Consider the following 27,047-nt stretch of genomic DNA (forward strand, 5'->3'; position numbering starts at 1 on the left):
GATAGCAGTCACGCTACAGTCCTTTTCCAAACGTATTTTGTCACACAGATATTTATTCTAAATACACATCATTTTTACTTCCGCTGAACAACTTGACACATTGTAGAACTGAACCGCAAGAAACATTTGGAGCCGGCCAGTGCTGGAGAAGTTTGGCACTGAAAACAGACAAAACGCAAAACAGCATCAAAGAGCATAACACAGTCCATCACACTGAAGTTCCAATGTAGACCAATTGGTGCTTAAATTCCTTCACAGGTGGATACACATAAATTCTTTACTACTTTGATTACAGTTCTGTATTGAGAACCCAATGGTACATTGCTATCCCACACATTCACTTTCTACCCCTAATCCAGGGTGTTTTACAGTGCCGAGGCTTTTGCAGTCTCCTATTATTTGAAAAGATTTGATGAAAGAATTCACAAAAGGAGTGAATTCAGGTAATGCTGTTTGACAATGTGGTCCTTTCCTTTCTGTACCTACCGTGTGTGTAAGTATTTACAGATATGTAAAAATGTGTTACTATACTTTTTTCATACCTGGAGCCCTCAACATTTACCCTAAGTGATTTTGTTAAAGAGGCAATTTCTGTTATGTCACCCCTGCTTTCACCAAGTACATTCAATGCAGTAGGATATGAGAAGACATTACAGATATGAACACAGAATGAGCAAATATTTCCACAACATTTGGGGCTTTCAGTCTTTGTAAGTCCATCTCAAAAGCTCCAGTGAATTGTTCGGTCACAGTCAAAAGCATCATTTTCCAAAAAATCACATTTACAAAATTCAAAGGGAATAAAGAAGGACTTGGAGACTGGGTGCCACTGTCAGGCACAAAACAGAAGATATCCCAAAAGATGGTGAGATGAGAATTCAGTGTTCAGAGGTGTTGGGAATAGTCCTAGGGGGCTGGTGGTGGTGACGGCTCTGGGGCTAGGGCTAACTAAGTAAGCTCCCAATCCCTAACTCGGCATCCTTGTTTTTCCCAACTCAACCTTTACCCCCTAGGCACCTCTGGATAGGCGTACCTGGGCTATCGGGAGGGGGAGATAGTGCTATTACAATATTGCTTTTACTTATCCAATTCTTCTAGTTATTCACTTCAACATGACGTTTTTAGGGGTCGATTTCAAATTCACCAGTTGTTGACTTGCAACTTATTAGGTAGACTGTAAGAAAAATAGTGGGAACTCATTTTAGCCATTCCGGTGGAGTTATCAGCCTATTTCTTACACATCCATTACTTTTGTATCCAGAAAGGGGAGTCAACAAGGGCATAGGGATGGGAACTAGTTAGAGAATGGGAGCACAGCTTCTCATCTCCTGTCCCTCCCTACTTCTCTCTGTAGTGAAGGAGGTACATCTTCAGAGGCTCAGGGAGCGGCAGGCCCAGGATCCTCTCTCTTAGCAGGTTCACTGGAGCCTCATGTAGAAGGGCACCGCCCTCCCTCCTCTCCTGCGCCTCTTCCTCCTGCTCCTCTTCCTCAGGATCTCCTAGAACCCTGCAGTTCCCCTCTTCTTCCTCCTCCTCTTCGGTGTCGGTGCCAGAGCGGTTGTTGTTGTTGTCCGTCGGTCCGGGGATGAGGCGGCTCATGAATACGTAGCGGTTGGAGAGCAGGGTGGAGCCACGGTGTTGGGCCCGCCTTCGTCGGAACCGCTCCCCGCTGTGGGCCAGCCTCCTCCTGGGCAATGGCCCTGGCCCCGCCACTGTCTTCTTCAACGTCAGGCGGATAGAGATGCGAGCCAAGTCCTGCAGAGTCCGCACCTCAAACATGGCCGCTGAGGAGACACACACACACACACCACAAGAGGAAACCATTTCACTCTCCCCCAAATAGTAAGTGATGTAAGTTCTGCCTTCCCATGCATTTGAGACAACAGTGTTCAACTGCTTTCACCTCCAACCTCCTTCCCCAGTCTCTTGAGTCTCCAGGGCCTGAATTCACAAAGCCTCTCAGAGTAGGAGTGCTGATCTAGAATAATAATAATTTGGAGGGTGCCTATATTTGTTCTTATATTTTTTGCAAATCCGAACTCCCCCTAAGACACCCTCGGAGAGTGGGGTCATGGCCAGGTTAACCCATTATGAACAGCGACCCTGGAGCAATTAGGGTAAGTGCCTTGCTCAAGGGCACAGACAGATTTTTCACCTTGCCTGCTCGGGAATTCGAACTAGTCACCTTTCGGTTACTGGCCCAACGCTCTAACCACTAGGCTACCTGCCTCCCCTATCAGGTCCCCCTGTCGTATTCATTATAATCTAAAATAAAAATGTATCGTAGATCAGCACACCACTACTCAGACGCTTTGCGAATAGGGGCCCAGATCTTCAACATGGTTACTCATCACACAAAGGCTCACTTGGAAAACTACCTCTGCTACAAAGACAATCATATGACAGATATGCTAGTACAGTACTTACGTAAAGGCACTGCTTTAGGTTTACTGTTGTCTCGGTGTTTTGGCAACACCAGTGGGGCAAATGAAACAGCAATTATCTTTTTGGTCTCCCAGCTGTTGTAGCCTGTTCGAGTGATCTTGGTCAACTAAGGAGAGGAAGGACAATAATGTGTTTATGTGTACTGGAAATGTGTTTGTAGTAAGCAGGGTCCAAACACACCAAGACAGTCGTGAAGAGGGCACGACAAAGCCTATTCCCCCTCAGGAGACTGAAAAGATTTGGCATGGGTCCTGTGGGGATCTATTTTCTTATAATTAGATGTGAATGCCTAGCTTAAAAAGAATGCATTAATGATTAAACATAATAGGTTTATGCTGTACTGATATAGATTGTTTAACATAACAAGCTGTGATTCATGTGAGGAACCGTTAGGGGGTAGGCTGAGACAGGCTTGTAGACTCACACACACAGCCTCTTTGTTAAACCGCTCAAGGACATGTGTACTGCAAAAGTGCTGACTCTCTGGACAAGTTGCAAAACAAATAACACCTGGCAACAGTGAAGCGCCAAGGGTCTGGGACCAGCCTGATCGCCAACGATAGGCTGGGTAAGTTTAAACCACGCCCAGCCTCTACTCTGATAGGCCTGCCTGGAGCGGGAACTATCTCTGTCAGAGTATTTAAAGAAGAACTTATAACAATGGCTCAGTTCTCTGACTGCCCTGCGTGGTGTTTCAGTGGACCCGTATATACGAACATCATATTTACCATTCAAGTGTTTGCATTAATTAAAATACTAGTCTATTTTAGAAGACGTGTATTGACCTCTTTTTGTTCCTATACCAGATTTGAATTGACGCAACTTAACAATTGGTGACCCCGACGTGATCTGGTAGAGGGACTTCGCTGGATATTGTCCAGCCCATTGGACATCTCTGTCATTGGACGGTGTGTTTCACAAAGAGTCCGGACTACTAAAAACAGGTAAGCAGACACCTATTGTTATATAACTAAAGTTCTGCACATTGGCTTTATCCAAATTAATTTTGTGAAACACCCGTTTGATGTAAGTGAACTAAATTATGAATTATTATACGAATTATTATGAGTAGATAAGCACCATATTGTGACATGCAAACCTGTGGTGAATGTGATGTTCTACCGGCGAGGTCCGTAACTACGAGGGTACTGCTAGGTTCGGAGAAAATACTGAAATCTCTCGGTGAGGTCCGTAACTACGAGGGTACGGCTAGGTTCGAGGATACAGGGAATAATTGAATTAGTAATTGCTATCGGCGAGGTCCGTAACTACAAGGGTACGGCTAGGTTCGAAGAATTACACCGGTGAGGTCCGTAACTATGAGGGTACGGCTAGGTTCGGGAAATTTTAGATAAAATACTAGTGACCGGCGAGGTCCGTAACTACGAGGGTACGGCTAGGTTCGGCTGAGTATTTTGTAGATAGGGGGAGGAATAGGAGGCGAGGTTGGTAGGAGTAATAGTAAATTGGGAATATAAAGGTAAAATAATGAATAACTAGTATGACTAGACTGAAACGTTTGAACTGATATAACTGAAATTTAACGTTTGATGTTTGACATAGCATAATACTGGTTTTGAATAATTAAGTTGAAGCAATTTGGTTTATCATTTGATGTTTGACATAGCATAATACTGGTTTTAAATAATTAAGTTGAAGCAAATTGGTTTATTATTTGATTTAACGTTTAATGTTTGACATAACAAATACTAATTTTAAATAATTAAGTTTAAGTAATTGGGATTACCATTCGATTTGGCATAACAAATACTGGTTTTAAATAAATAATTAAGTTTAAGTAATTTGAATTACTATTTGACATGACATAACAAATACTGGTTTCAAAATAATTAAATTGAAGTAATATGGTTTATCGTTTGATTTGACATAGCAACCATTGGTTAAATAATTGAAATAATTTGGGTTATTTTTATTTATTTACCATTTGATGTGTGGCACTGTAAGAATACTGGTTTTAAATAATTAGGCTGAAATAATCATATTTGATTTAAACAAACATATTAGCATATTTTAAATAACGAACGATTATTACTAATTAAAACGAAAAACATGACTACCAGTGGAGAAGCTGAAAGAACATTGAAGGTTTTAAAGTCCACACTTGAAATCAATGGAGGGAAGGATGGGAAGGAATGGAGCAGGCGAGGAGAGAAACTCTATAAGGAATGGATAGGGGATGGTTGTATACTATCCCCCGATGGAGTGCCTGTAGGAGGCGAACCAGGGAGAATACTGGAAACGTTGAAGCGGAAAACCCAGAAAACAGAGGGGGAATGGAAGAAAGAGGGAGAACCCAGAAGGGGTAAAATCAAGGAAGCAATGGAAAAAGCAAGGCTGAAGGAAAGAATAGGACTAGCAGTGTTGGGAAAACTTAAGAAAATATGGGAAGAAAAACAGAACAACGAGGAGAAGCAGGACAAGAAAGAAGGATCCAGATTGCCTACGGCTCCGCCCCCGCCCAGATTATACCCAGAACTGCCTACGTCACCACCCCCATACGAGGTACCAAAACGGATGGCTCCAACGCTTGACATTGTGGGGAAAGTCGAATATCATAAGCGACCAGAAGAGGAAGATGGAGAAAAATGGGTGAGGGCTTGCGATCTGGGCGATCGGAGACTGGAGGTAGGGGCACTGCTAGAAGGAGCAAGAGCTATACGAGACGGGGTTGAGAACATGTCCAGATTACAGGAAGAAGGAAGTCGTATGAGCCTGACGGGTGACGGCGACAGGGGAAGCCTGATGCTTGATGGGGGTTTGACCCAAACAGAACTGAAGAATCAGGAAAGGGAGGACAGAGAGAGAGAGCAGAAAGAAATAAGGAAGTGAAAATATTGGAAGAGGAAGTAAGAAGAGGCGCGGAACAGCTGCAGGAGAGAACCATACAAGACTTGAGCGAGGAAAGGAAACAAGGAAGTAGAGCAAACTCCCTTCCTAGAGGGCACTATATAGATATGGGAGAAGAGCATGGTGAAGCAGGGGGAAGAGAGCCCAAAATACTATGTGGAAGATTCGAAGGGGAATTATGGGATCAAGATGACGTACCTGCACGTTGCACACGGGCAAAAACTAGGGTCCGTGAAACGAGGGGCTTGTACCCAATGAGAGATACACCAGGGGGTGGTGCCATCTACAAGCCCTGGGCACACAGAGACGTACAAACCCTGGTGGATGCTCTTCCTGCCCCGGAGGAGTCTGGTGACAGATGGGTAAAAGCTTTTGAAAGCCTGACTGCAGCAGATGAACTCATGATAGGAGACATGGCAACAGTGATTAACAGATGTATGGGGGATCAGGAATGTCGTGAAATCCTCGCTGCGGGAGGAGTGAGAGGAAGGGTGGCGGCATCAACCCATTTTGACCAACACCATGGACAGGTGTGGGATGCCATAAGATACAAATACCCGACTAAACCAAGACCTCAGCTGATGAAAAGTCTGACACTGGAGGGGGATGAGACTGTTCCAGTATACATGAAGAAGGCAAAAGGCATGTAGAGGCAGGCCTGGAACGAGGAACCAGGAAAGGAAACCACAAAATACCTATTCCTGGCGAGCTGTCTAGAAGGACTCCCAGAACAAGTGAGAGTGGAGTGTGAGAAAGTGGTAGGCATCACTGTATTGTGCGTATTGGAATTCACTGATATAGCCCAGCACCATGTGGAGAGATGGAGAGAAGGTAAACGAAAGGAAGAGGATGAAATCAAACAGCTACAGAAGAAGGTGTTGAAGAAACAGCTGACGGCGGATAAGCCTGGAAAGCAAATGGTGGTGACAAGTACACCCATGTCTGGGGCTCCGGCACCCACCCCGGATGTGGCAACAGTAACTGCAATAGTACAGGCTATGGCAGGACTGATGACACCGGAACGGGCACTTGCCGCTCCCTATCAACCACCGCTACCACCCCTGGTATATGCCAGCCCACCCCCGGCTCCCCAAGCACATCCCGGATATCAGCCACCATATATGCCACCATACATATCCAGGTATGGGAACCAAGTGTGCTTCAACTGTGGGGGTCCAGGACATATCTCTAGGAACTGCACTATGCCAAGACAGCAATTCCAGGGCAGAGGAAGAGGGTACATGAGCCAGAATCGAGGAAGGGGGCAGTGGGCACCAAGAGCAAGGGGAACCTGGCAGGGAGGACGTGGTGGACAGTTCCAACAGCAACAACAGGCATTAGCACAAGACCAGGGTCAATTACAGACTCACCAAACCCAGAACTGGTCCCTAATATGGCCTGGGCTGGAGAATACAACAGTCAATGAAGCTGCCCGGAAACGCCTGAACACCCCTCCACTAATACAATCTACACCTTTCCCCCGGACGTGGAGCCAGTTGTAAAGTGCCTAATAGGGGGGAAACTGCACAGTATGCTGATTGACACAGGATGCACATGGTCCTCTGTGCAAGCAGCATACCAACTTACTACCAGAACACAGGCTTTCTCTGGTGTTTCCGGGGCTGTAATGAGATAGCATTTCACCATACCACTAGAGGTTGTATGGGATGGACTTAAGGTAACCCATCAATTCCTATATAATCCAGAATGCTCAGTTGGATTGATGGGAAGGGATCTTCTATCAAAACTTGGGTGTAGTATCTATTGTGGCTCAGAAGGTTTGCATGCCACCACTCTCCCGATAACTACACTCTGTCATAATACGGCCGGAAAATCAGCAAGAATGTTGTATACGGGAAACGGTCAAGAAGAAGGAGAGGAGGAGGAGCAGGCATACGTATACTGGCTGAAGCTTCTTAGTCCAGACCCACTCACCAAGGGTCTGCAAGGAGTTTCAACAATGGAAAGCATGGATACAAACACTCAATGCATACTATCCACCTGAAGACCCACCCCATGTCACCATGAACTACACGTCTGAATTTGATGAAATCTACGATGAAGCTTGGGCAGCTGACATGGAAGACAGGCGACCAGCAGTGACTAGCAATCACATGTATATACTCAAAGAAGGTGTGGCGACAAGCTGCATGATAATGGATGGGGATGTTGATCTCACAGAAAAATGGTTTGCTCTCACCAATGGTTCCCACACTGCCTCAGTACCACACGTTACCCTGATGGTTGGGTTTGGATATGAGGCAAGATCACTCGGACCGGCAGTACGGAAGGCTAGCTGCCTGAAATGGGAAAGGACATCGATTCCTAGAGTGCAGGCAGCTGAAATGAGTGGAACAAAGGTTTGGAGAATAAAACTTAACGTTGATGATGTATCAACACCTGAGGTGGTGAGACGATCCTGGTATCACGGTAGGGAGATGACCGATCACCCTGATACTCAGAACATATTGGCAAGTCTGCCTGGATGCCTGTGGTCAATCAGTACAGAGGATGTAGGGCTGGTTGATGTTGAGCCAGTTGTAATCACCATAAAGGAAGACACCAGGCTGACGGTTCCAGTATGGAGGTCTCAATACCCTTTAAGTGAAGAGAAGGAAAGGGGTATTGAGCCTACGCTGGAATGTTTGAAGAAGGGTGCAGTTCTCTATCCCACCACCTCACTATGGAACACGCCGATTTTACCTGTTAAAAAAGGAGAAACGGGTAAATGCAGGATGGTACAGGATTTCAGACCCATAAATGAGGTAACCCTACCGGATGTCAGGCCGGTTCCCGATCCTTATCTGGCACTGCAGAACATTTCACCTAACCAGGACTGGTTCACTGTCATTGACTTAGCTAATGCGTTCTTCTGCATACCCCTGCACAAGGACTCACAGCCACTTTTTGCATTTACCTACAGGGGTCAGCAGTTCACCTATTCTCGTCTCCCACAAGGTTATCGTGATTCCCCGGGGATCTTTAATTCCAGCCTCAAGGAACATCTGGAGGAATTGGCTCTGCCTGAGGGTGTGACGTTGCTACAGTATGTGGATGACCTGCTGCTGGCTGCTCCTACGTCTGAGTCCTGTTTGCAGGCAACTACAACGCTGCTAGCTCTAGTGGCAAGGAAAGGATACAAAGTCAAGAGGGAGAAAGTGCAGTGTTGCAGGAGAACTGTTCAATATCTGGGAAGGGTGATATCTGGCAAAGGACAGGCAGTTTCCATGGCTCAGCGGATGTCAATACTAGAGCATCCTAAACCAACCACAGTTCAACATCTGTTGTCTTTTCTGGGATTGACAGGGTATAGTAGAACACATGTACCTGAATACTGTTTGAAGGTTGAGCCACTGAGGGGAATCCTGAGGGAAGCAGGCAACAGGAACCTTACTGCTGTTCTCAAATGGACTCCAGAGGCAGAAACAGCATTTATCCAACTAAAGCAGGCTCTAGCCCAGGCTGAGGCCTTGTCACTGCCAGACTACACGGTTCCATTTTCCTTGGATGTTTCTGAACAGGATGGGTATGTCCATTCAGTCCTGTATCAGAAACAAAAAGGGGGAGAGGAGAGTACTGCACTACTATAGTGCGAAGCTGGACAACATTGAAACAGGACAAACTGATTGTGCCAGGCACATGGCTGCCCTTGCTAAAGCTGTAGGGAAGACTGCACACATTGTAATGCGACACCTGCTGGAAATCAATACTGACCACGGAGTCGCAGCATTCATTGGATCAAAACTATTCACCTTGTCCAGCAAAAGGAAATCTAATATCACCAAAACCATAACAGCAAAACATATCACATATGTCACCACTGGGGCCAACATGACTGACGGAATGGGCAACGGCGAAACGCATGTTTGCGAAGAAAGGGCAGCAAAACAAATAAAGGTTTGAATGGATCTGGAAAACACCCCGTTGGAAGGGACAGAGGAAATTTTGTTCACGGATGGGTGCTGTTACAGGTCAAAAGACCCGGGAGAAGGAAACATAGCGGCCTATGCAGTGGTCAGACAGGAAAGGGACGGCGGCTACACAGTACTGGAAGCAGAAAAACTGGGACCAACAGAGGCCTCAGCACAGCTGGCGGAGTTGAGAGCACTAAGGAGAGCGCTGGAACTCTGCCAGGGGAAAAAAGTGGACATCTACACCGACTCTGCATATGCCCATGGCATTGCCCACATTGACGGTCCACAGTGGATGAGAAGAGGACTCCTGACCAGCTCAAATTAACCGGTTAGGCACAAGCAGGAGGTCCAGAAGTTAATAGAGGCCATCAAGTTGCCCGGACGGGTGGCAATTATAAAGTGTAAAGGGCACAGTAAGGAGAGCACAAAAGTGAGGGAAGGAAATGACCGAGCTGACCAGGCAGCAAAGGAGGCAGGAGGCTACACTGCACAACAGATGGTACAGCAAGCAGCCCAGAGCCAATAGGATCTGACAGAGGACACAGTAAGGCAACTCCAAGAGGCAGCAGACGTCTATGAACATACCGTCTGGAACAGGCATGGAGCGAGGAGAGATCACCAAGGCACCTGGAGGTCACACACGGGAAAGACTGTGGCACCCATCAAGCTGCTCAGGTCACTAATAAGGGAAGGACACAACAAGGCACCTGGAGGATGGAGAAGTGTGACAAAAATCATAGAACTGGCCTGGTGGCATCCACACATGTCAGACATGGCTAGGGAAGTGTCAGAAAGCTGTGAGGTGTGTAAAAGTTACAACAACAAGGTTTCATTGGGAGCTGTCATTGGCAGCTTTCCAGTACCAGATGCACCATTTCAAGATATCTGCATAGACTTCACAGACATGGGGCAAGACAATCGAGTGGAAGGTAAAAGATACCTGTTGGTAATGGTTGACAGGTTCACCCGATGGGTGGAAGCCATCCCAACAGCAAGAGAAGATGCTAAAGCTGTTATTAAATGGCTGAGAAGGGACCTTATACCGAGGTTCGGAGTCCCACGGATGATCCGTTCTGACAACGGCACCCATTTCAAGAATGAACACCTGAGGGAGGTAGAACAGGTGTTGGGGATCACCCACAAGTTTGGGTCAGTGTACCACCCACAATCGCAGGGTTTGGTAGAGAGGGCTAATCAATCTCTGAAACGGAAAATGGCTAAGATAATAGCAGGGACAAAATTGAAATGGATAGATGCGCTACCTTTGGCCCTTATGTCAATGAGAAACTCACCCGGTTCCGACACACACCTCACACCCCATGAACTATTGACAGGACGTAGAATGCCAGGACCGCCAGCAGACAATTTGAGTCTGCCTAGGTTAGACATTGCTAAAATCAGATACACAGACTACATGCAGGCGCTAACCTCTCTTGTCGAAAGACTGTCCAAACAGGTGGTGGAGATCCGCACACCTGCTGTTGAAACCACGGACGAGAACAGAGACATCCTAGTGGGAGATTGGGTGAGAGTAAAGGTGCATTCCAGGAAGTAGACGGAACCGAGGTGGGTAGGACCGTTCCAGGTGAAGGAGGTATCGAGTCACTTACTGAGAGTGAATACAAGTAAGAAGGACGTGTGGTATCATAGAACACACTGTGCAAAAGACACTGTCCCGGGGAGGACTCTAGACCAGGTACAGCAAGACCTAGCCACAGGCTAGAAAATGAGGGTGCTATGGGTAGTATGGGGACTGTGGACAATGTGGGGGGGTCATAGCTCAAGTAACAGGGGGCATAGCATAGTTATCACTCTGGAGGAAGGGGGGTCTCAAGTGGTGACTACATGGTCACCAATGTAGGAACCTTTTGGGAGTGGCGAAGAGGCTACCCATATACATTAAAGGATGTGTCTAACACAACCAGGTTCTCAATGATATGGGGTGTGCAGGGATCAGCAAGCAGCGTGTGTAAAGGTGATGAAATCCTACTAACCATACAGAATGTTAAACCCACAGATGCTGGAGCATATACACTGGGAGGGAGACGGTACGGGGCTGATGTTATGGGACTCTTTGAGTTAAAGGTTACCCCGCGGACACCCCGTGGGGACACCCAGGAAGGGGGAAACGGCACTGGCTCTCCGAACACGCTAAGTACTACCACTCCTCGAACACAAATTCAAACGACCAAGGTACAAAATCCACTGAGGGTTGTAAATGTGAAGGATATTACTGACAGTGACCAGTTGGGAACCGAGACAGTGTATGAAGGGAGGGAGAATATGTGTCTGGCTTATATGAGATATACTGCTAGAACATTAAAGAAAAAGGATTGTGTTATCTGTGGACGTGCTAGACCTGAATTGGCAACCCACCCCTTTGCACTAGGAGAAGGGGAAGGGTGGTTTTATCATTCTCAACCTAATATAACCCTGTGTAAAGCTCTGAGTTTGGTGTTTACGGAAGTACCGCCTCAGAAGGCTCCAGGAGGGGTTAAGGCCTATGGGGGTAACTATAGTGGTTCGAATCCAGGCTCTGTCGCAGCCGGCCGCGACCGGGAGACTCATGGGCGGCGCACAATTGGCCCAGCGTCGTCCAGGGTAGGGGAGGGAATGGCCGGCAGGGATGTAGCTCAGTTGATAGAGCATGGCGTTTGCAACGCCAGGGTTGTGGGTTCGATTCCCAGGGGGGGGCCAGTATAAAAAAAAAAAATGTATTCACTAACTAAGTCGCTCTGGATAAGAGCGTCTGCTAAATGACTAAAATGTAAATGTAAATATATAGTTGCATTACTAGAACGGGTAAGGGTATTAATTATGGTCATTTGCCTGAAGCTGACTGTAGTAGTTATGTAACCGCTAACAGCACCTGGCCAGGGGAGGGCAAGAATCAAACTAGAGGGGTAGCTGATGTATGGTGGATGTGTGGGCCTAATAGAAAGTTAACACCAATTCTTAGGGGTGACTGGCAGGGCACGTGTGCGCTCACCAGTCTGATTATCCCACTGACCATTATTGATGTGACTGCAGACCAGCTATTGGGGCCCACTCAGATGGAGAGGGAAGAAGGGGCCGGGGTTAGAAGACAGAGACGTAGTGCCCCTTGGTCAGAAGGTGAGGATATCCATTCTAACCTGCTGGGAGTACCAGTAGGGATCCCCCTGGAGTTCCAGGCTCTTAACAGGAATGATGGTCTGTGGCATCCGATTCCAATTATAGGTCCGGCTATCGATGCTGCTAAACAGCGTTCCTGGATCAACTACATTTTCTATAACCAGCAAAGGTTTGTGAATTATACCCTCACAGCCTTGACCGGGATGGCTGAACAGCTGGAAGCTACCACTAGGGTGGCTAGACGGAACCGATTGGCATTAGACATGATCCTGGCTTATCAGGGGGGAGTGTGTAAGATGTTCGGAGAGCAGTGTTGTACCTTCATTCCCAATAACACCAGCCCCGATGGTAGCATTACTAAAGCCTTGACAGGTTATCTGCTGAAATGAAGAATGTGGCTGGGGTAAGTGAGTGGAGTTGGATGAAGGCCCTTTTTGGCAGGTATGCTGCACTGGTGGTTACTGGATTTCTGACCCTAATCGTTATGTTTTTAATTTTGATGTGCTGTGCTGCCTGTATTATCCCTTGTCTGAGAAAGTCTGTTACAGATGTCGTGCACGCTGCTGGTATGATGCCTTTGCTGGAGGCTCAAGAAGGAGATGCAGAAACTGAGTTGACTAAGGATGACCCTTGGTTTGCTATTGGTGAGGTGGTGGAGTGACACCCTAGTGGGTGTCTAAAGGGGGAATCAAAATTCCCTGTTTGTGTTTTTATGTTTTATAAATCCATTTTAACCATTGTGAATGTTTGTCTTTCCTTATGTGAAGGTTTGAAGTTCCTGGGTGGCTGGTAGCCAACCTAGTAAAAGTTAGGTGTAGATGGAAGGACTGAAGGTTTTTATTTTTTATTATCATTATCTCTGCCTATTAATAAAAGTACCTATTAATAAAAGTGCCTATTAAAAGTATTTTTGTTTAGTGGGTGACACCCTAGTGGGTGTCAAAAGGGGGAATCCTAAATTTCCCTGAAATTTCTTATTTTGGGTTCACACCCAGCGGGTGTGAAAAGGGGGATTGTGGGGATCTATTTTCTTATAATTAGATGTGAATGCCTAGCTTAAAAAGAATGCATTAATGATTAAACATAATAGGTTTGTGCTGTACTGATATAGATTGTTTAACATAACAAGCTGTGATTAATGTGAGGAACCGATAGGGGGTAGGCTGAGACAGGCTTGTAGACTCACACACACAGCCTCTTTGTTAAACCGCTCAAGGACATGTGTACTGCAAAAGTGCTGACGCTCTGGACAAGTTGCAAAACAACTAACACCTGGCAACAGTGAAGCGCCAAGGGTCTGGGACCAGCCTGAGCGCCAACGATAGGCTGGGTAAGTTTAAACCACGCCCAGCCTCTACTCTGATAGGCCTGCCTGGAGCGGGAACTATCTCTGTCAGAGTATTTAAAGAAGAACTTATAACAATGGCTCAGTTCTCTGACTGCCCTGCATGGTGTTTCAGTGGACCCGTATATACGAACATCATATTTACCATTCAAGTGTTTGCATTAATTAAAATACTAGTCTATTTTAGAAGACGTGTATTGACCTCTTTTTGTTCCTATACCAGATTTGAATTGACGCAACTTAACAGTCCTCAGATCCTCAATAAGTTCTACAGCTGCACCATCGAGAGCATCCTGACTGGTTGCGTCACTGCCTGGTATGGCAACTGCTCGGCCTCCGACCGCAAGGGACTACAGAGGGTAGTGCGTACGGCCCAGTACATCACTGGGGCCAAGCTTCCTGCCATCCAGGACCTCTTTACCAGGCGGTGTCAGAGGAAGGCCCTCAAAATTGTCAAAGACTCCAGCCACCCTAGTAATTGACTGTTCTCTCTGCTACCGCACGGCAAGTGGTACCGGAGCGCCAAGTCTAAGTCCAAAAGGCTTCTTAACAGCTTCTACCCCCAAGCCATAAGACTCCTGAACAGCTAATCAAATGGCTACCCGGACTATTTGCATGGTTCCCCCCCACCCCCTCTTTTACACTGCTGCTACTCTCTATTTATTATCTATGTATAGTCACTTTAACTCTACCTACATGTACATATTACCTCAATTACCTCGACTAACCTGTGCCCCCGCACATTGACTCTGTACCAGTAGCCCTTGTATATAGCCTCACTACTGTTATTTTACTGCTGCCCTTTCATTATTTGTAATTTTTATTTTTTACTTATCTATTTTTCACTTAACACTTCTTTTTCTTTAAACTGCATTGTTGGTTAAGGGCTTGTAAGTAAGCATTTCACTGTAAGGTCTACACCTGTTGTATTTCGGCGCATGTGACAAATAAAATGTGATTTAAGAAATACATCAAAAATAGATAAGATCTTGCTACCATGGAAAGGTAAATATCTGTCTATTTGTGGAAAAATCACCCTGATTAACTCTTTAGTATTATCCCAGTTTACCTATTTGGTTATGGTCTTGCCTACGCCTAGCGAACAGTTTTTAAAATGATAGGAGAAAAAAATATTCTTATTTTATTTGGAACAGCAAGCCAGACAAAATTAAATGGGCCTATTTATATAATGAATATGAATTCGGAGGACAGAAATGATTAAATATTAAAGCATTAGACCTATCACTAAAAGCTTCAGTCATACAAAAGGTATACTTAAATTCGAACTGGTTCTCTAGCAAATTAGTAAGATTGTCTCACCCAATGTTCAAGAATGGCCTTTTTCCCATTATTCATGACAAACTCTCACTTTCAGTTATTTGAAAAGGAAATCATCTCCCAAATATCACTATTTCTAAAACAAGCCATAGAAAGTTGGTTGCAATTTCAATTGAATCCTCCAGAAACGACAGAACAAATAATGCAACAAATATTGTGGTTAAACTCAAATATACTAATTGATAAAAAGCCAGTATTTTTTTATTTTATTTTTTAAAAAGGTATAATCTTCGTAAATGATATAATAGGTAGGACTGGTGGAGTTATGTCGCACATGTAGCTAACAAAAACATATGGAAATGTCTGCTCTACCCAAAATAACAACCAAATAATTGCAGCATTACCGCAAAAATGGAAGAGGAAAGTGGAAAAAGTAAGGAACTTGTCTGTCGGCCCTGCATTAAAGAACATACAGTTGAAGTCGGAAGTTTACATTCACTTAGGTTGGAGTCATTAAAACTCATTTTTCAACCACTCCACAAATTTCTTGTTAACAAACTATAGCAAGTCGGTTAGGACATCTACTTTGTGCATGACATCTACTTTGTGCAAGTAATTTTTCCAACAATTGTTGACAGACAGATCATTTCACTTATAATTCACTGTATCACAATTCCAGTGGGTCAGAAGTTTAAATACACTAAATTGATTGTGCCTATAAACAGCTTGGAAAATTCCATTAAATGATGTCATGGCTTTAGAAGCTTCTGATAGGCTAATTGACATCATTTGAGTCAATTGGAGGTGTACCTGTGGATGTATTTCAAGGGCTACCTTCAAACTCAGTGCCTCTTTGCTTGACATCATGGGAAAATCAGAATAAATCAGCCAAGACCTCAGAAAAAAAAATTGTAGACCTTCACAAGTCTGGTTCATCCTTGGGAGCAATTTCCAAACGCCTGAAGGTACAACGTTCATCTGTACAAACAATAGTATACAAGTATAAACACCATGAGACCACGCAGCTGTCATACCGCTCAGGAAAGAGACGCATTCTGTCTCCTAGAGATGACCGTACTTTGGTGCGAAAAGTGCAAATCAATCACAGAACAATAGCATAGGACCTTGTGAAGATGTTGGAGGAAACCGGTACAAAAGTACAGTGAGGGAAAAAAGTATTTGATCCCCTGCTGATTTTGTACATTTACCCACTGACAAAGACATGATCAGTCTATAATTTTAATGGTAGGTTTATTTGAACAGTGAGAGACAGAATAACAACAACAAAATCCAGAAAAACGCATGTCAAAAATGTTACAAATTGATTTGCATTTTAATGAGGGAAATAAGTATTTGACCCCTCTGCAAAACATGACTTAGTACTTGGTGGCAAAACCCTTGTTGACAATCACAGAGGTCAGACGTTTCTTGTAGTTGGCCACCAGGTTTGCATACAACTCAGGAGGGATTTTGTTCCACTCCTCTTTGAAGATCTTCTCCAAGTCATTAAGGTTTCGAGGCTGACGTTTGGCAAATCGAACCTTCAGCTGCCGCCACAGATTTTCTATGGGATTAAGGTCTGGAGACTGGCTAGGCCACTCCAGGACCTTAATGTGCTTCTTCTTGAGCCACTCCTTTGTTGCCTTGGCCGTGTGTTTTGGGTCATTGTCATGCTGGAATACCCATCCACGACCCATTTCCAATGACCTGGCTGAGGGAAGGAGGTTCTCACCCAAGATTTGACGGTACATGGCCCCGTCCATCGTCCCTTTGATGCAGTGAAGTTGTCCTGTCCCTTTAGCAGAACCCCCCCCCCAAAGCATAATGTTTCCACCTCCATGTTTGACGGTGGGGATGGTGTTCTTGGGGTCATAGGCAGCATTCCTCCTCCTCCAAACACGGCGAGTTGAGTTGATGCCAAAGAGCTCGATTTTGGTCTCATCTGACCACAACACTTTCACCCAGTTCTCCTCTGAATCATTCAGATGTTCATTAGCAAACTTCAGACGGCCCTGTATATGTGCTTTCTTGAGCAGGGGGACCTTGCGGGCGCTGCAGGATTTCAGTCCTTCACGGCATAGTGTGTTACCAATTGTTTTCTTGGTGACTATGGTCCCAGCTGCCTTGAGATCATTGACAAGATCCTCCTGTGTAGTTCTGGGCTGATTCCTCACCGTTCTCATGATCATTGCAACTCCACGAGGTGAGATCTTGCATGGAGCCCCAGGCAGAGGGAGATTGACAGTTATTTTGTGTTTCTTCCATTTGCGAATAATCGCACCAACTGTTGTCACCTTCTCACCAAGCTGCTTGGCGATGGTCTTGTAGCCCATTCCAGCCTTGTGTAGGTCTACAATCTTGTCCCTGACATCCTTGGAGAGCTCTTTGGTCTTGGCCATGGTGGAGTGTTTGGAATCTGATTGATTGATTGCTTCTGTGGACAGGTGTCTTTTATACAGGTAACAAACTGAGATTAGGAGCACTCCCTTTAAGAGTGTGCTCCTAATCTCAGCTCGTTACTTGTATAAAAGACACCTGGGAGCCAAAAATCTTTCTGATTGAGAGGGGGTCAAATACTTATAAATTGATTTGCATTTTAATGAGGGAAATAACATTTTTGACTTGCATTTTTCTGGATTTTTTTGTTGTTATTCTGTCTTTCACTGTTCAAATAAACCTACCATTAAAATTATAGACTAATCATGTATTTGTCAGTGGGCAAACGTACAAAATCAGCAGGGGATCAAATACTTTTTTCCCTCACTGTATCTATATCCACAGTAAAACGAGGCCTATATCGACATAACCTGAAAGGCCGCTCAGCAAGGAAGAAGCCACTGCTCCAAAACCGCCATAAAAAAGCCAGAATACGTTTTGCAACTGCACATGGGGACAAAGATCGTACTTTTTGGAGAAATGTCCTCTGGTCTGATGAAACAAAAATAGAACTGTTTGCCCATAATGACCATCGTTATGTTTGGAGGAAAAAGGGGGTTGCTTGCAAGCCGAAGAACACCATCCCAACCGTGAAGCACGGGGGTGGCAGCATCATGCTGTGGGGGTGCTTTGCTGCAGGAGGGACTGGTGCACTTCACAAAATAGATGGCATCATGAGGAAGGAAAAGTATGTGGATATATTGAAGCAACATCTCAAGACATCAGTCACAAAGTTAAAGCTTGGTTGCAAATGGGTCTTCCAAATGAACAATGACCCCAAGCACACTTCCAAAGTTGTGACAAAATGGCTTAAGGACAACAAAGTCAAGGTATTGGACTGGCCACCACAAAGCCCTGAACTCAATCCTATAGAACATTTGTGGGCAGAACTGAAAAAAAGTGTGCGAGCAAGGAGGCCTACAAACCTGACTCAGTTATACCAGCTCGGTCAGGAGGAATGGGCCAAAATTCACCACACTTATTGTGGGAAGCTTGTGGAAGGCTACCCGAAACATTTGACTCAAGTTAAACAATTTAAAGGCAATGCTACCAAATACTAATTGACTGTATGTAAACTTCTGACCCACTGGGAATGTGATGAAATAAATAAAAGCTGAAATAAATCATTCTCTCTACTATTATTCTGACATTTCACATTCTTAAAATAAAGTGGTGATCCTAACTGACCTAAAACAGGGAATTTTTACTAGGATTAAATGTCAGGAATTGTGAAAAACTGAGTTTAAAATGTATTTGGCTAAGGTGTATGTAAACTTCCGACTTCAACTGTAATTAGTTAAAGAAAATATGTGTTTATATGTATGTATGTATGTATGTATGTATGTATGTATGTATGTATGTATGTATGTATGTATGTATGTATGTATGTCTATATATGTATGTATATATACAGCTGTGGAAAAAATTAAGAGACCACTGCAAATTTTTCTTAAATCAGCATCTCTACAAATATTACAGCCATTCCATTCCAGTGTCTGTTGAATTCCAACACAGGCACACCTCATTCTACTGAATTAGGTACTGATTAGGTGATCACCTGAACCAAATCTTATTTAACGAGGAAAAGTATAAAAACCACTGCTGTGGTCATCACTATCCTCTTGCAATAGGACCAGCTGGATGGCAAAAACAGTGCTAATAGTACCTCAAAAGTAATATTAATTAAAAAAGAACTATTGACCATGCCAAAAGAGTTGAAAAGGAAAGTTTTGAGTGAGGAAAAGAAGGGTTCAATTCTGGCTTTACTGGCAGAGGGATACAGTGAGCGTCAGGTTGCTTTCAAAGTTTCAATTTTCAAAGACGGCGGTTCATAAGAACAAGGTCAAACAGCAGACATTGGGGACAACAAAGCTACAGACCGGCAGAGGGCGAAAACGACTCTCTACTGACCGGGATGACCGCCAACTCATTCGAATGTCACTCAACAACCATAGGATGACATCAAGTGACCTACAAAAAGAATGGCAAACGGCAGCTGGGGTGAAGTGCACGGCGAGGACAGTTCGAAACAGGCTCCTAGGGGCAGGGCTGAAGTCGTGCAAAGCTAGAAAAAAGCCCTTCATCAATGAGAAGCAAAGAAGAGCCAGGCTGAGGTTTGCAAAAGACCATAAGGATTGGACCGTAGAGGACTGGAGTAAGGTCATCTTCTCTGATGAATTCAATTTTCAGCTTTGCCCAACACCTGGTCGTCTAATGGTTAGACGGAGACCTGGAGAGGCCTACAAGCCACAGTGTCTCACACCCACTGTGAAATTTGGTGGAGGATCGGTGATGATCTGGGGGTGCTTCAGCAAGGCTGGAATCGGGCAGATTTGTCTTTGTGAAGGACGCATGAATCAAGCCACCTACAAGGTTGTCCTGGAAGAAAACTTGCTTCCTTTTGCTCTGACTTTGTTCCCCAACTCTGAGGATTGTTTTTTTTCCCAGCAGGACAATGCACCATGCCACACAGCCAGGTCAATCAAGGTGTGGATGGAGGACCACCAGATCAAGACCCTGTCATGGCCAGTCCAATCTTCAGACCTGAACCCCATTGAAAACTTCTGGAATGTGATCAAGAGGAAGATGGATGGTCTCAAGCCATCAAACAAAGCTTGAATTTTTGTGCCAGGAGTGGCATAAAGTCACCCAACATCAATGTGAAAGACTGGTGGAGAGCATGCCAAGACGCATAAAAGCTGTGATTGAAAATCTGGGTTTTTCCACCAAATATTGATTTCTGAACTCTTCCTAAGTTAAAACATTAGTATTGTGTTGTTTAAAAATGAATATGAACTTATTTTCTTTGCATTATTCGAGGTCTGACAACACTGCATCTTTTTTGTTATTTTGACCAGTTGTCATTTTCTGCAAATAAATGCTCTAAATGACAATATTTCTATTTGGAATTTGGGATAAATGTTGTCAGTAGTTTATAGAATAAAACAAAAATGTAATTTTAACCCAAACACATACCTATAAATAGTAAAACCAGAGAAACTGATCATTTTGCAGTGGTCTCTTAATTTTTTCCACATCTGTGTGTGTGTGTGTGTGTGTGTGTGTGTGTGTGTGTGTGTGTGTGTGTGTGTGTATATATATATATATATATATATGCAAGAAAGAAAAAACATGGGGGATTGGAAGTGATGCAGACAATTTCATTGATGGAAGTTACAATCTATCTGCAATATTAAAGCTGATCTACCCCCCCCCCCAATTTTTTTAAAATAAAATATACATCTACAGTGCATTCGAAAAGTATTCAGACCCCTTCCCTTTTTCCACATTTTGTTACGTTACAGCCTTATTCTAAAATGGATTAAAAATAATAATAATCATCAATCTACACACAATACCCCATAATGAAAGGTTTTTAGAATTTACCTAAGTATTTTGACCTTTTGCTAGGAGACTCTAAATTGCGCTCAGGTGCATCCTGTTTCCATTGATCATCCTTGATGTTTCTACAATTGATTGGACATTAATTGGAAAGGCACACACCTGTCTATAAAAAGGTCCCACAGTTGACAGTACATGTCAGAGCAAAAACCAAGCCAAGAGTTCGAAGGAATCGTCCGTAGAGCTCAGAGACAAAATTGTGTCGAGGCACAGATATGGGGAAGGGTACCAGAAAATGTCTGCAGCATTGAAGGTCCCCAAGAACACAGTGGCCTCCATCATTCTTAAATGGAAGAAGTTTGGAACCACTATGACTCTTCCTAGAGCTGGCCGCCCGGCCAAACTGAGCAATCGGGGGAGAAGGGCCTTGGTCAGGGAGGTGACCAATAACCCGATGGTTACTCTGACAGAGCTCCAGTGTTCCTCTGTGGAGATGGGAGAACCTTCCAGAAGGACAACCATCTCTGCAGCACTTCACCAATCAGGCCTTTATGGTAGAGTGGCAGACGGAAGCCACTCCTCAGTAAAAGGACTCTCAGACCATGAGAAACAACATTCTCTGGTCTGATGAAACCAAGATTGAACTCTTTGGCCTGAATTTTTATTTAACCTTTATTTAACCAGGTAAGCCAGTTGAGAACAAGTTCTCATTTACAACTGTGACCTGGCCAAGATAAAGCAAAGCAGTGCGATAAAAACAACAACACAGAGTTACATATGGGGTAAAAAAACAAAGTCAAAAAAATACAACAGAAAATATATATACAGTGTGTGCAAATGTAGCAAGTTATGGAGGTAAGGCAATAAATAGGCTATAGTGCAAAATAATTACAATTAGTATTAACACTGGAATGCTAGATGTGCAAGAGATTATGTGCAAATAGAGATACTGGGGTGCAAAAGAGCAAAATAAATAACAATATAGGGATGAGGTAGTTGGGTGGGATAATTTCAGATGGGCTGTGTACAGGTGCAGTGATCGGTAAGGTGCTCTGACAACTGATGCTTAAAGTTAGTGAGAGAGATAAGAGTCTCCAGCTTCAGAGATTTTTGCAATTCGTTCCAGTCATTGGTAGCAGAGAACTGGAATGGCGGCCAAAGGAGGTGTTGGCTTTGGGGATGACCAGTGAGATATACCTGCTGGAGCGCAGACTACGGGTGGGTGCTGCTATGGTGACCAATGAGCTAAGATAAGGCGGGGATTTGCCTAGCAGTGATTTATAGATGGCCTGGAGCCAGTGGGGTTTACGACGAACATGTAGTGAGGACCAGCCAACAAGAGCGTACAGGTCACAGTGGTGGGTAGTGTATGGGGCTTTGGAGACAAAACGGATGGCACTGTGATAGACTACATCCAATTTGTTGAGTAGAGTGTTGGAGGCTATTTTGTAAATGACATCGCCGAAGTCAAGGATCGGTAGGATAGTCAGTTTTACGAGGGCATGTTTGGCAGCATGAGTGAAGGAGGCTTTGTTGCGAAATAGGAAGCCGATTCTAGATTTAACTTTGGATTGGAGATTCTTAATGTGAGTCTGGAAGGAGAGTTAACAGTCTAACCAGACACCTAGGTATTTGTAGTTGTCCACATACTCTAGGTCAGACCCGTCGAGTGTAGTGTTTCTAGTCAGGTGGGCGGGTGCCAGCAGCGTTCGATTGAAGAGCATGCATTTAGTTTTACTAGTGTTTAAGAGCAGTTGGAGGCTACTGAAGGAGTGTTGTATGGCATTGAAGCTCGTTTGGAGGTTTGTTAACACAGTGTCCAATGAAGGGCCAGATGTATACAAAATGGTGTCGTCAGCGTAGAGGTGGATCTGAGAGTCACCAGCAGCAAGAGCGACATCATTGATATACACAGAGAAAAGAGTCGGCCCAAGAATTGAACCCTGTGGCACCCCCATAGAGACTGCCATAGGTCCAGACAACAGGCCCTCCGATTTGACACATTGAACTCTATCTGAGAAGTAGTTGGTGAACCAGGCGAGGCAGTCATTTGAGAAACCAAGGCTATTTAGTCTGCCAATAAGAATGCGGTGGTTGACAGAGTCGAAAGCCTTGGCCAGGTCGATGAAGGCGGCTGCACAGTACTGTCTATTATCGATCGCGGTTATAATATCGTTTAGGACCTTGAGCGTGGCTGAGGTGCACCCATAACCAGCTCGGAAACCGGATTGCATAGAGGAGAAGGTACGGTGGGATTCGAAATGGTCGGTGATCTGTTTGTTAACTTGGCTTTCAAATACTTTCAAAAGGCAGGGCAGGATGGATATAGGTATGTAACAGTTTGGATCTAGAGTGTCACCCCCTTTGAAGAGGGGGATGACCGCGGCAGCTTTCCAATCTCTGGGGATCTCAGATGTTACGAAAAAGAGGTTGAACAGGCTAGTAATAGGGGTTGCGACAATTTCGGCGGCTAGTTTTAGAAAGCAAGGGTCCAGATTGTCTAGCCCAGCTGATTTGTAGGGGTCCAGATTTTGCAGCTCTTTCAGAACATCAGCTGTCTGAATTTGTGTGAAGGAGAAGCGGGGGGGGGGCATGGGCAAGTTGCAGCAGAGGGTGCAGAGTTGGTGGCCGGGGTAGTGGTAGCCAGGTGGAAAGCATGGCCAGCCGTAGCAAAATGCTTGTTGAAATTCTCGATTATTGTAGATTTATCGGTGGTGATAGTGTTTCCTAGCCTCAGTGCAGTGGGCAGCTGGGAGGAAGTGCTCTTATTCTCCATGGACTTTACAGTGTCCCAAAACGTTTTGGAGTTAGTGCTACAGGATGCAAATTTCTGTTTGAAAAAGTTAGCCTTTGCTTTCCTGACTGCTTGTGTATATTGGTTCCTAACTTCCCTGAAAAGTTGCATATCGCGGGGGCTATTTGATGCTAATGCAGTACACCACAGGATGTTTTTGTGCTGGTCAAGGGCAGTCAAGTCTGAGGAGAACCAGGGGCTATATCTGTTCTTAGTTCTGTATTTTTTGAATGAATGAATGCCGAGCGTCACGTCTGGAGGAAACCTGACACTATCCCTACGGTGAAGCATGGTGGTGGCAGCATCATGCTGTGGTAATGTTTTTCAGCGGCAGGGACTGGGAGACTAGTAAGGATAGAGGGATAGAGGGAAAGATGAACGGAGCAAAGTACAGAGAGATCCTTGATGAAAACCTGCTCCAGAGCACTCAGGACCTCAGACTGGGGCGAAGGTTCACCTTCCAACAGAACAATAACAATAAGCACACAGCCAAGACAACGAAGGAGTGGCTTCAGGAAAAGTCTCTGAATGTCCTTGAATGGTCCAGCCAGAGCCTGGACTTGAACCCGATTTAACATCTCTGGAGAGACCTGAAAATAGCTCTGCAGCGACGTTCCCCATCCAACCTGACAGCTTGAGAGGATCTGCAGAGAAGAATGGGAGAAACTCCCCAAAATACAGGTGTGCCAAGCTTGTAGCGTCATACCTAAGAAGATTTGAGGCTGTAATCGCTGCCAAAGGAGATTCAACAAAGTACTGAGTAAAGGGTCTGAATACTTATGTAAATGTCATAGTTTATTTTTTATTTTATACATTTGCAAAAAAATCTAAAAACCTGTTTTTGCTTTGTCATTATGGGGTATTGTGTGTAGATTGATGAGGGGGAAAAAACTATTTAACCCATTTTAGAATAAGGCTGTAACGTAACAAAATGTTGAAAAAGTCAAGGTGTCTGAATACTTTCCGAATGCACTGTATAGTTGTGTGTGCACGCGTGCTGACCTTTTCCTCCAATGGCAGCACTAGGATTCCTCCCACTTTGAGCAGGTTCTTCATGTAGTCTTCCTGCTCCAGCTGCACCCCAGCTCCACAATACACCCTGTCATACTGACCACTCTCTGGGGCTATCTCCAGACAGTTCCCTATCACGAAACAGGGCTCGCAGAACTCAAACCTACACACACAGATAGAAACACACGTTTCCCCCATTCCAGTCTGATGTTTCTTGGATACCAGTAGCACTCCCAAAACATAGTTTTCTCAACAATCTTATCAACGACACCTGACCCAGAATAAAATGTGTCCTGTACACCGAAGACACAGACTTACTCTGTGTGGTGAGTAACCTATAACTTACTAGCTTTTTACAGAGTAACTACATTTAACTGGTTGCTCCTGATAGCTCCTATAACTCTGGTACAATACCTCTGCTCTGTTGACCACCTTTCTTTCTCTTTCTATCACTTTATCTCCAGCTCTCTCATCATGAAACCCTCCTACCTGTCGAAGCTGTCGCTGGTCTTGATGAAGAACTCCAGTTTCTGGTATGCATACTCAATGACATCTTGGTGCAGCTCCACCCCATGGTTCACTCCAAATGGACCTAAAGTAAGGGGGAGAAACAAGGAAAGAGTCAGTCCATCAACAATGAGAGTCCGTCAACAATTTACACTTCTCCATTTTCTTTCCCTTAACAGGACACATCCACAGGCTTGTGTAAAGCAGTGAGGCCCATACGTGGCTGAGAGTCTCAATGGTAAGAAAGATGCTCAGCCTCTCTTGCTCCATTGCAATGCACTTATCTAATTTAAGTCACCAAAGTTGAGAAGATCTAGTGAATCGGGAGCAAGTCTATCCCTTTTCACCCAGTCTAGATTTCACCTGGCCAGGTGTGGTTTGTGTGGTCCTGACTCACCCAGTATGAGCCCCACCATGGTGCTGAGGTAGCCCGTGCCACTGCCCAGGTTGAGGAAGGAAAGGCCAGGCTGGAGGTCCAGGGCCTCCATCACCTCTGAGTAGATGCAGGGGGCTGAGAGGTGGATGTTGCCGTGCCTCCAGGCCAGGTCCTTGTAGGCGTTGTCCCGGAACTCTTCCAGATAGTAGTCGGCCCGGTCGATTGCCCTGAAGGCCTGCTCCACCAGGTCCGAACGGATGTACTGGGCCTCCTTCAGGTTGTCAATCAACTCGTCGTTGTCCTCCCCTGCACTCACGGCTCCTCCCATCTTCACGGTCTCGCAGAGAGAGAGCGAGAGAGAGCGAGGGAGAGCGAGAGAGAGAGAGAGAGAGAGAGAGAGAGCGAGGGAGAGCGAGAGAGAGAGAGAGAGAGAGAGAGAGAGAGAGAGAATGTAAGCTTGAGAGACCAGGCTGGTTTAACTAGGATAGAGTCAGACAAAAGGTGTCAAATATTGATCAATTGATTCATCATCCCCCTCATCTCCCCAATGAGCCGTACCAGCTTCTGTATTTTATTGAAGACATTCCGCAATGGTGACCTCAGGCTCCAGATAATAACTTTGTATTGCTATATTTGGCTTAACCACTGACATTGGACTTTGTAAAAAATATATATATATTTTCCATCTGCATTTAACAGAGCCAAGCTGTAGCTGGAGAAAATAATTAGTCCTTTAGAGTCAAGGTGTGTGTAAAATACATGCCTGTTTTATAACCACTTTCTTCAGGTCTTTCATTAAGTTCTTATATCATAAACAAGTAAAATAAGCCCTTTCCCTGTGTTTTCACCAGTAGCCGGGCGGGGGCACTGCCACAGCACACGATAATCCTAGTGACGGTGGTAGTCAGGCATATTTCCCACCAATCAACGCACACACAAAATACAGCTGCGCCACTGAATAACAAAAGTCTGTATTACATAAATATTATCATTGCCACCAAAAGTACTGCAACCAACATTTAGGTCAGCATTTGATGCGCATTCGTCATAGTGTTTTGTTATGCCTTCTTTCAAATAGTTTGATAAAGGCTTTATCAACAACCAACCAAGACGTCCACAAACTGCAGCCGCAATGTGAGCTACATAAAAAAAAAACGTATCACCTTTGTCTCTGTTGATGTCGTCTACGAAGCGCTCTTCAGCGGCGAGAAGAGAAATTATGGTCTGGTTGGCGCTAACAAAGAAATACGAAGCAGCTGTCTTTACCTTATGGAAGTGACGTTTAATCGACGCTGATTTATAGTGTCAACTGTATTTCTCAAAATGATGTTGAAATCGTATGTGTTGTTACCTTCTCGTTTCCCCCCCATACACATTCAATAGATGTCACCACTATTATGGATGTAAACATTGACCAGCTGACACTAACGTCACGCGCAATAACACCCAAATGTGCGTTCACCACCCCCGGGTGGAGAGGGAAAATTGGGTCACGTTCCCCTGCTCAGACGTTGCATGCATCAACAAATGGCTGCGTGCCAATTCTTCTACTGTCATCGACTGACAGATTGCTATACCATATGATGTGGTTAGCTGACAGCCTACGTAAAATAGGCG

The 27,047-nt window shown here is 44.7% G+C and overlaps 1 protein-coding gene and 1 long non-coding RNA gene across 6 annotated transcripts in view; both read right to left on the reverse strand.

The window, feature by feature from the left end:
• LOC311150356 overlaps positions 1 to 27,047 on the reverse strand; it is a 684,587-nt gene that overhangs the window by 232,111 nt on the left and 425,429 nt on the right. The window lies entirely within an intron of this gene.
• On the reverse strand, positions 20 to 26,898 carry pcmtd2a (protein-L-isoaspartate (D-aspartate) O-methyltransferase domain containing 2a). Of its 4 annotated transcripts, none has more exons than XM_084187682.1 (7): positions 26,782 to 26,898; positions 26,594 to 26,664; positions 25,452 to 25,758; positions 25,037 to 25,139; positions 24,539 to 24,710; positions 2,428 to 2,551; positions 20 to 1,784 (listed from the first exon to the last, which is right to left on the reverse strand). In XM_084187682.1, the coding sequence occupies exons 3-7, from the start codon at positions 25,756 to 25,758 to the stop codon at positions 1,339 to 1,341; spliced, it is 1,152 nt and encodes a 383-aa protein (XP_084043808.1). In that variant the 5' UTR covers positions 26,594 to 26,664; positions 26,782 to 26,898; the 3' UTR covers positions 20 to 1,338. The 4 variants fall into 4 exon arrangements, with proteins under 4 accessions (XP_084043808.1, XP_084043809.1, XP_084043810.1 ...); XM_084187683.1 differs by having other exon boundaries at positions 25,452 to 25,767; positions 26,782 to 26,877; XM_084187684.1 differs by lacking the exon at positions 26,594 to 26,664 and having other exon boundaries at positions 26,697 to 26,871.

This window comes from Coregonus lavaretus (assembly GCF_964263955.1).
Source record: "Coregonus lavaretus genome assembly, chromosome: 22".
Taxonomy (NCBI): Eukaryota; Metazoa; Chordata; class Actinopteri; order Salmoniformes; family Salmonidae; genus Coregonus; species Coregonus lavaretus.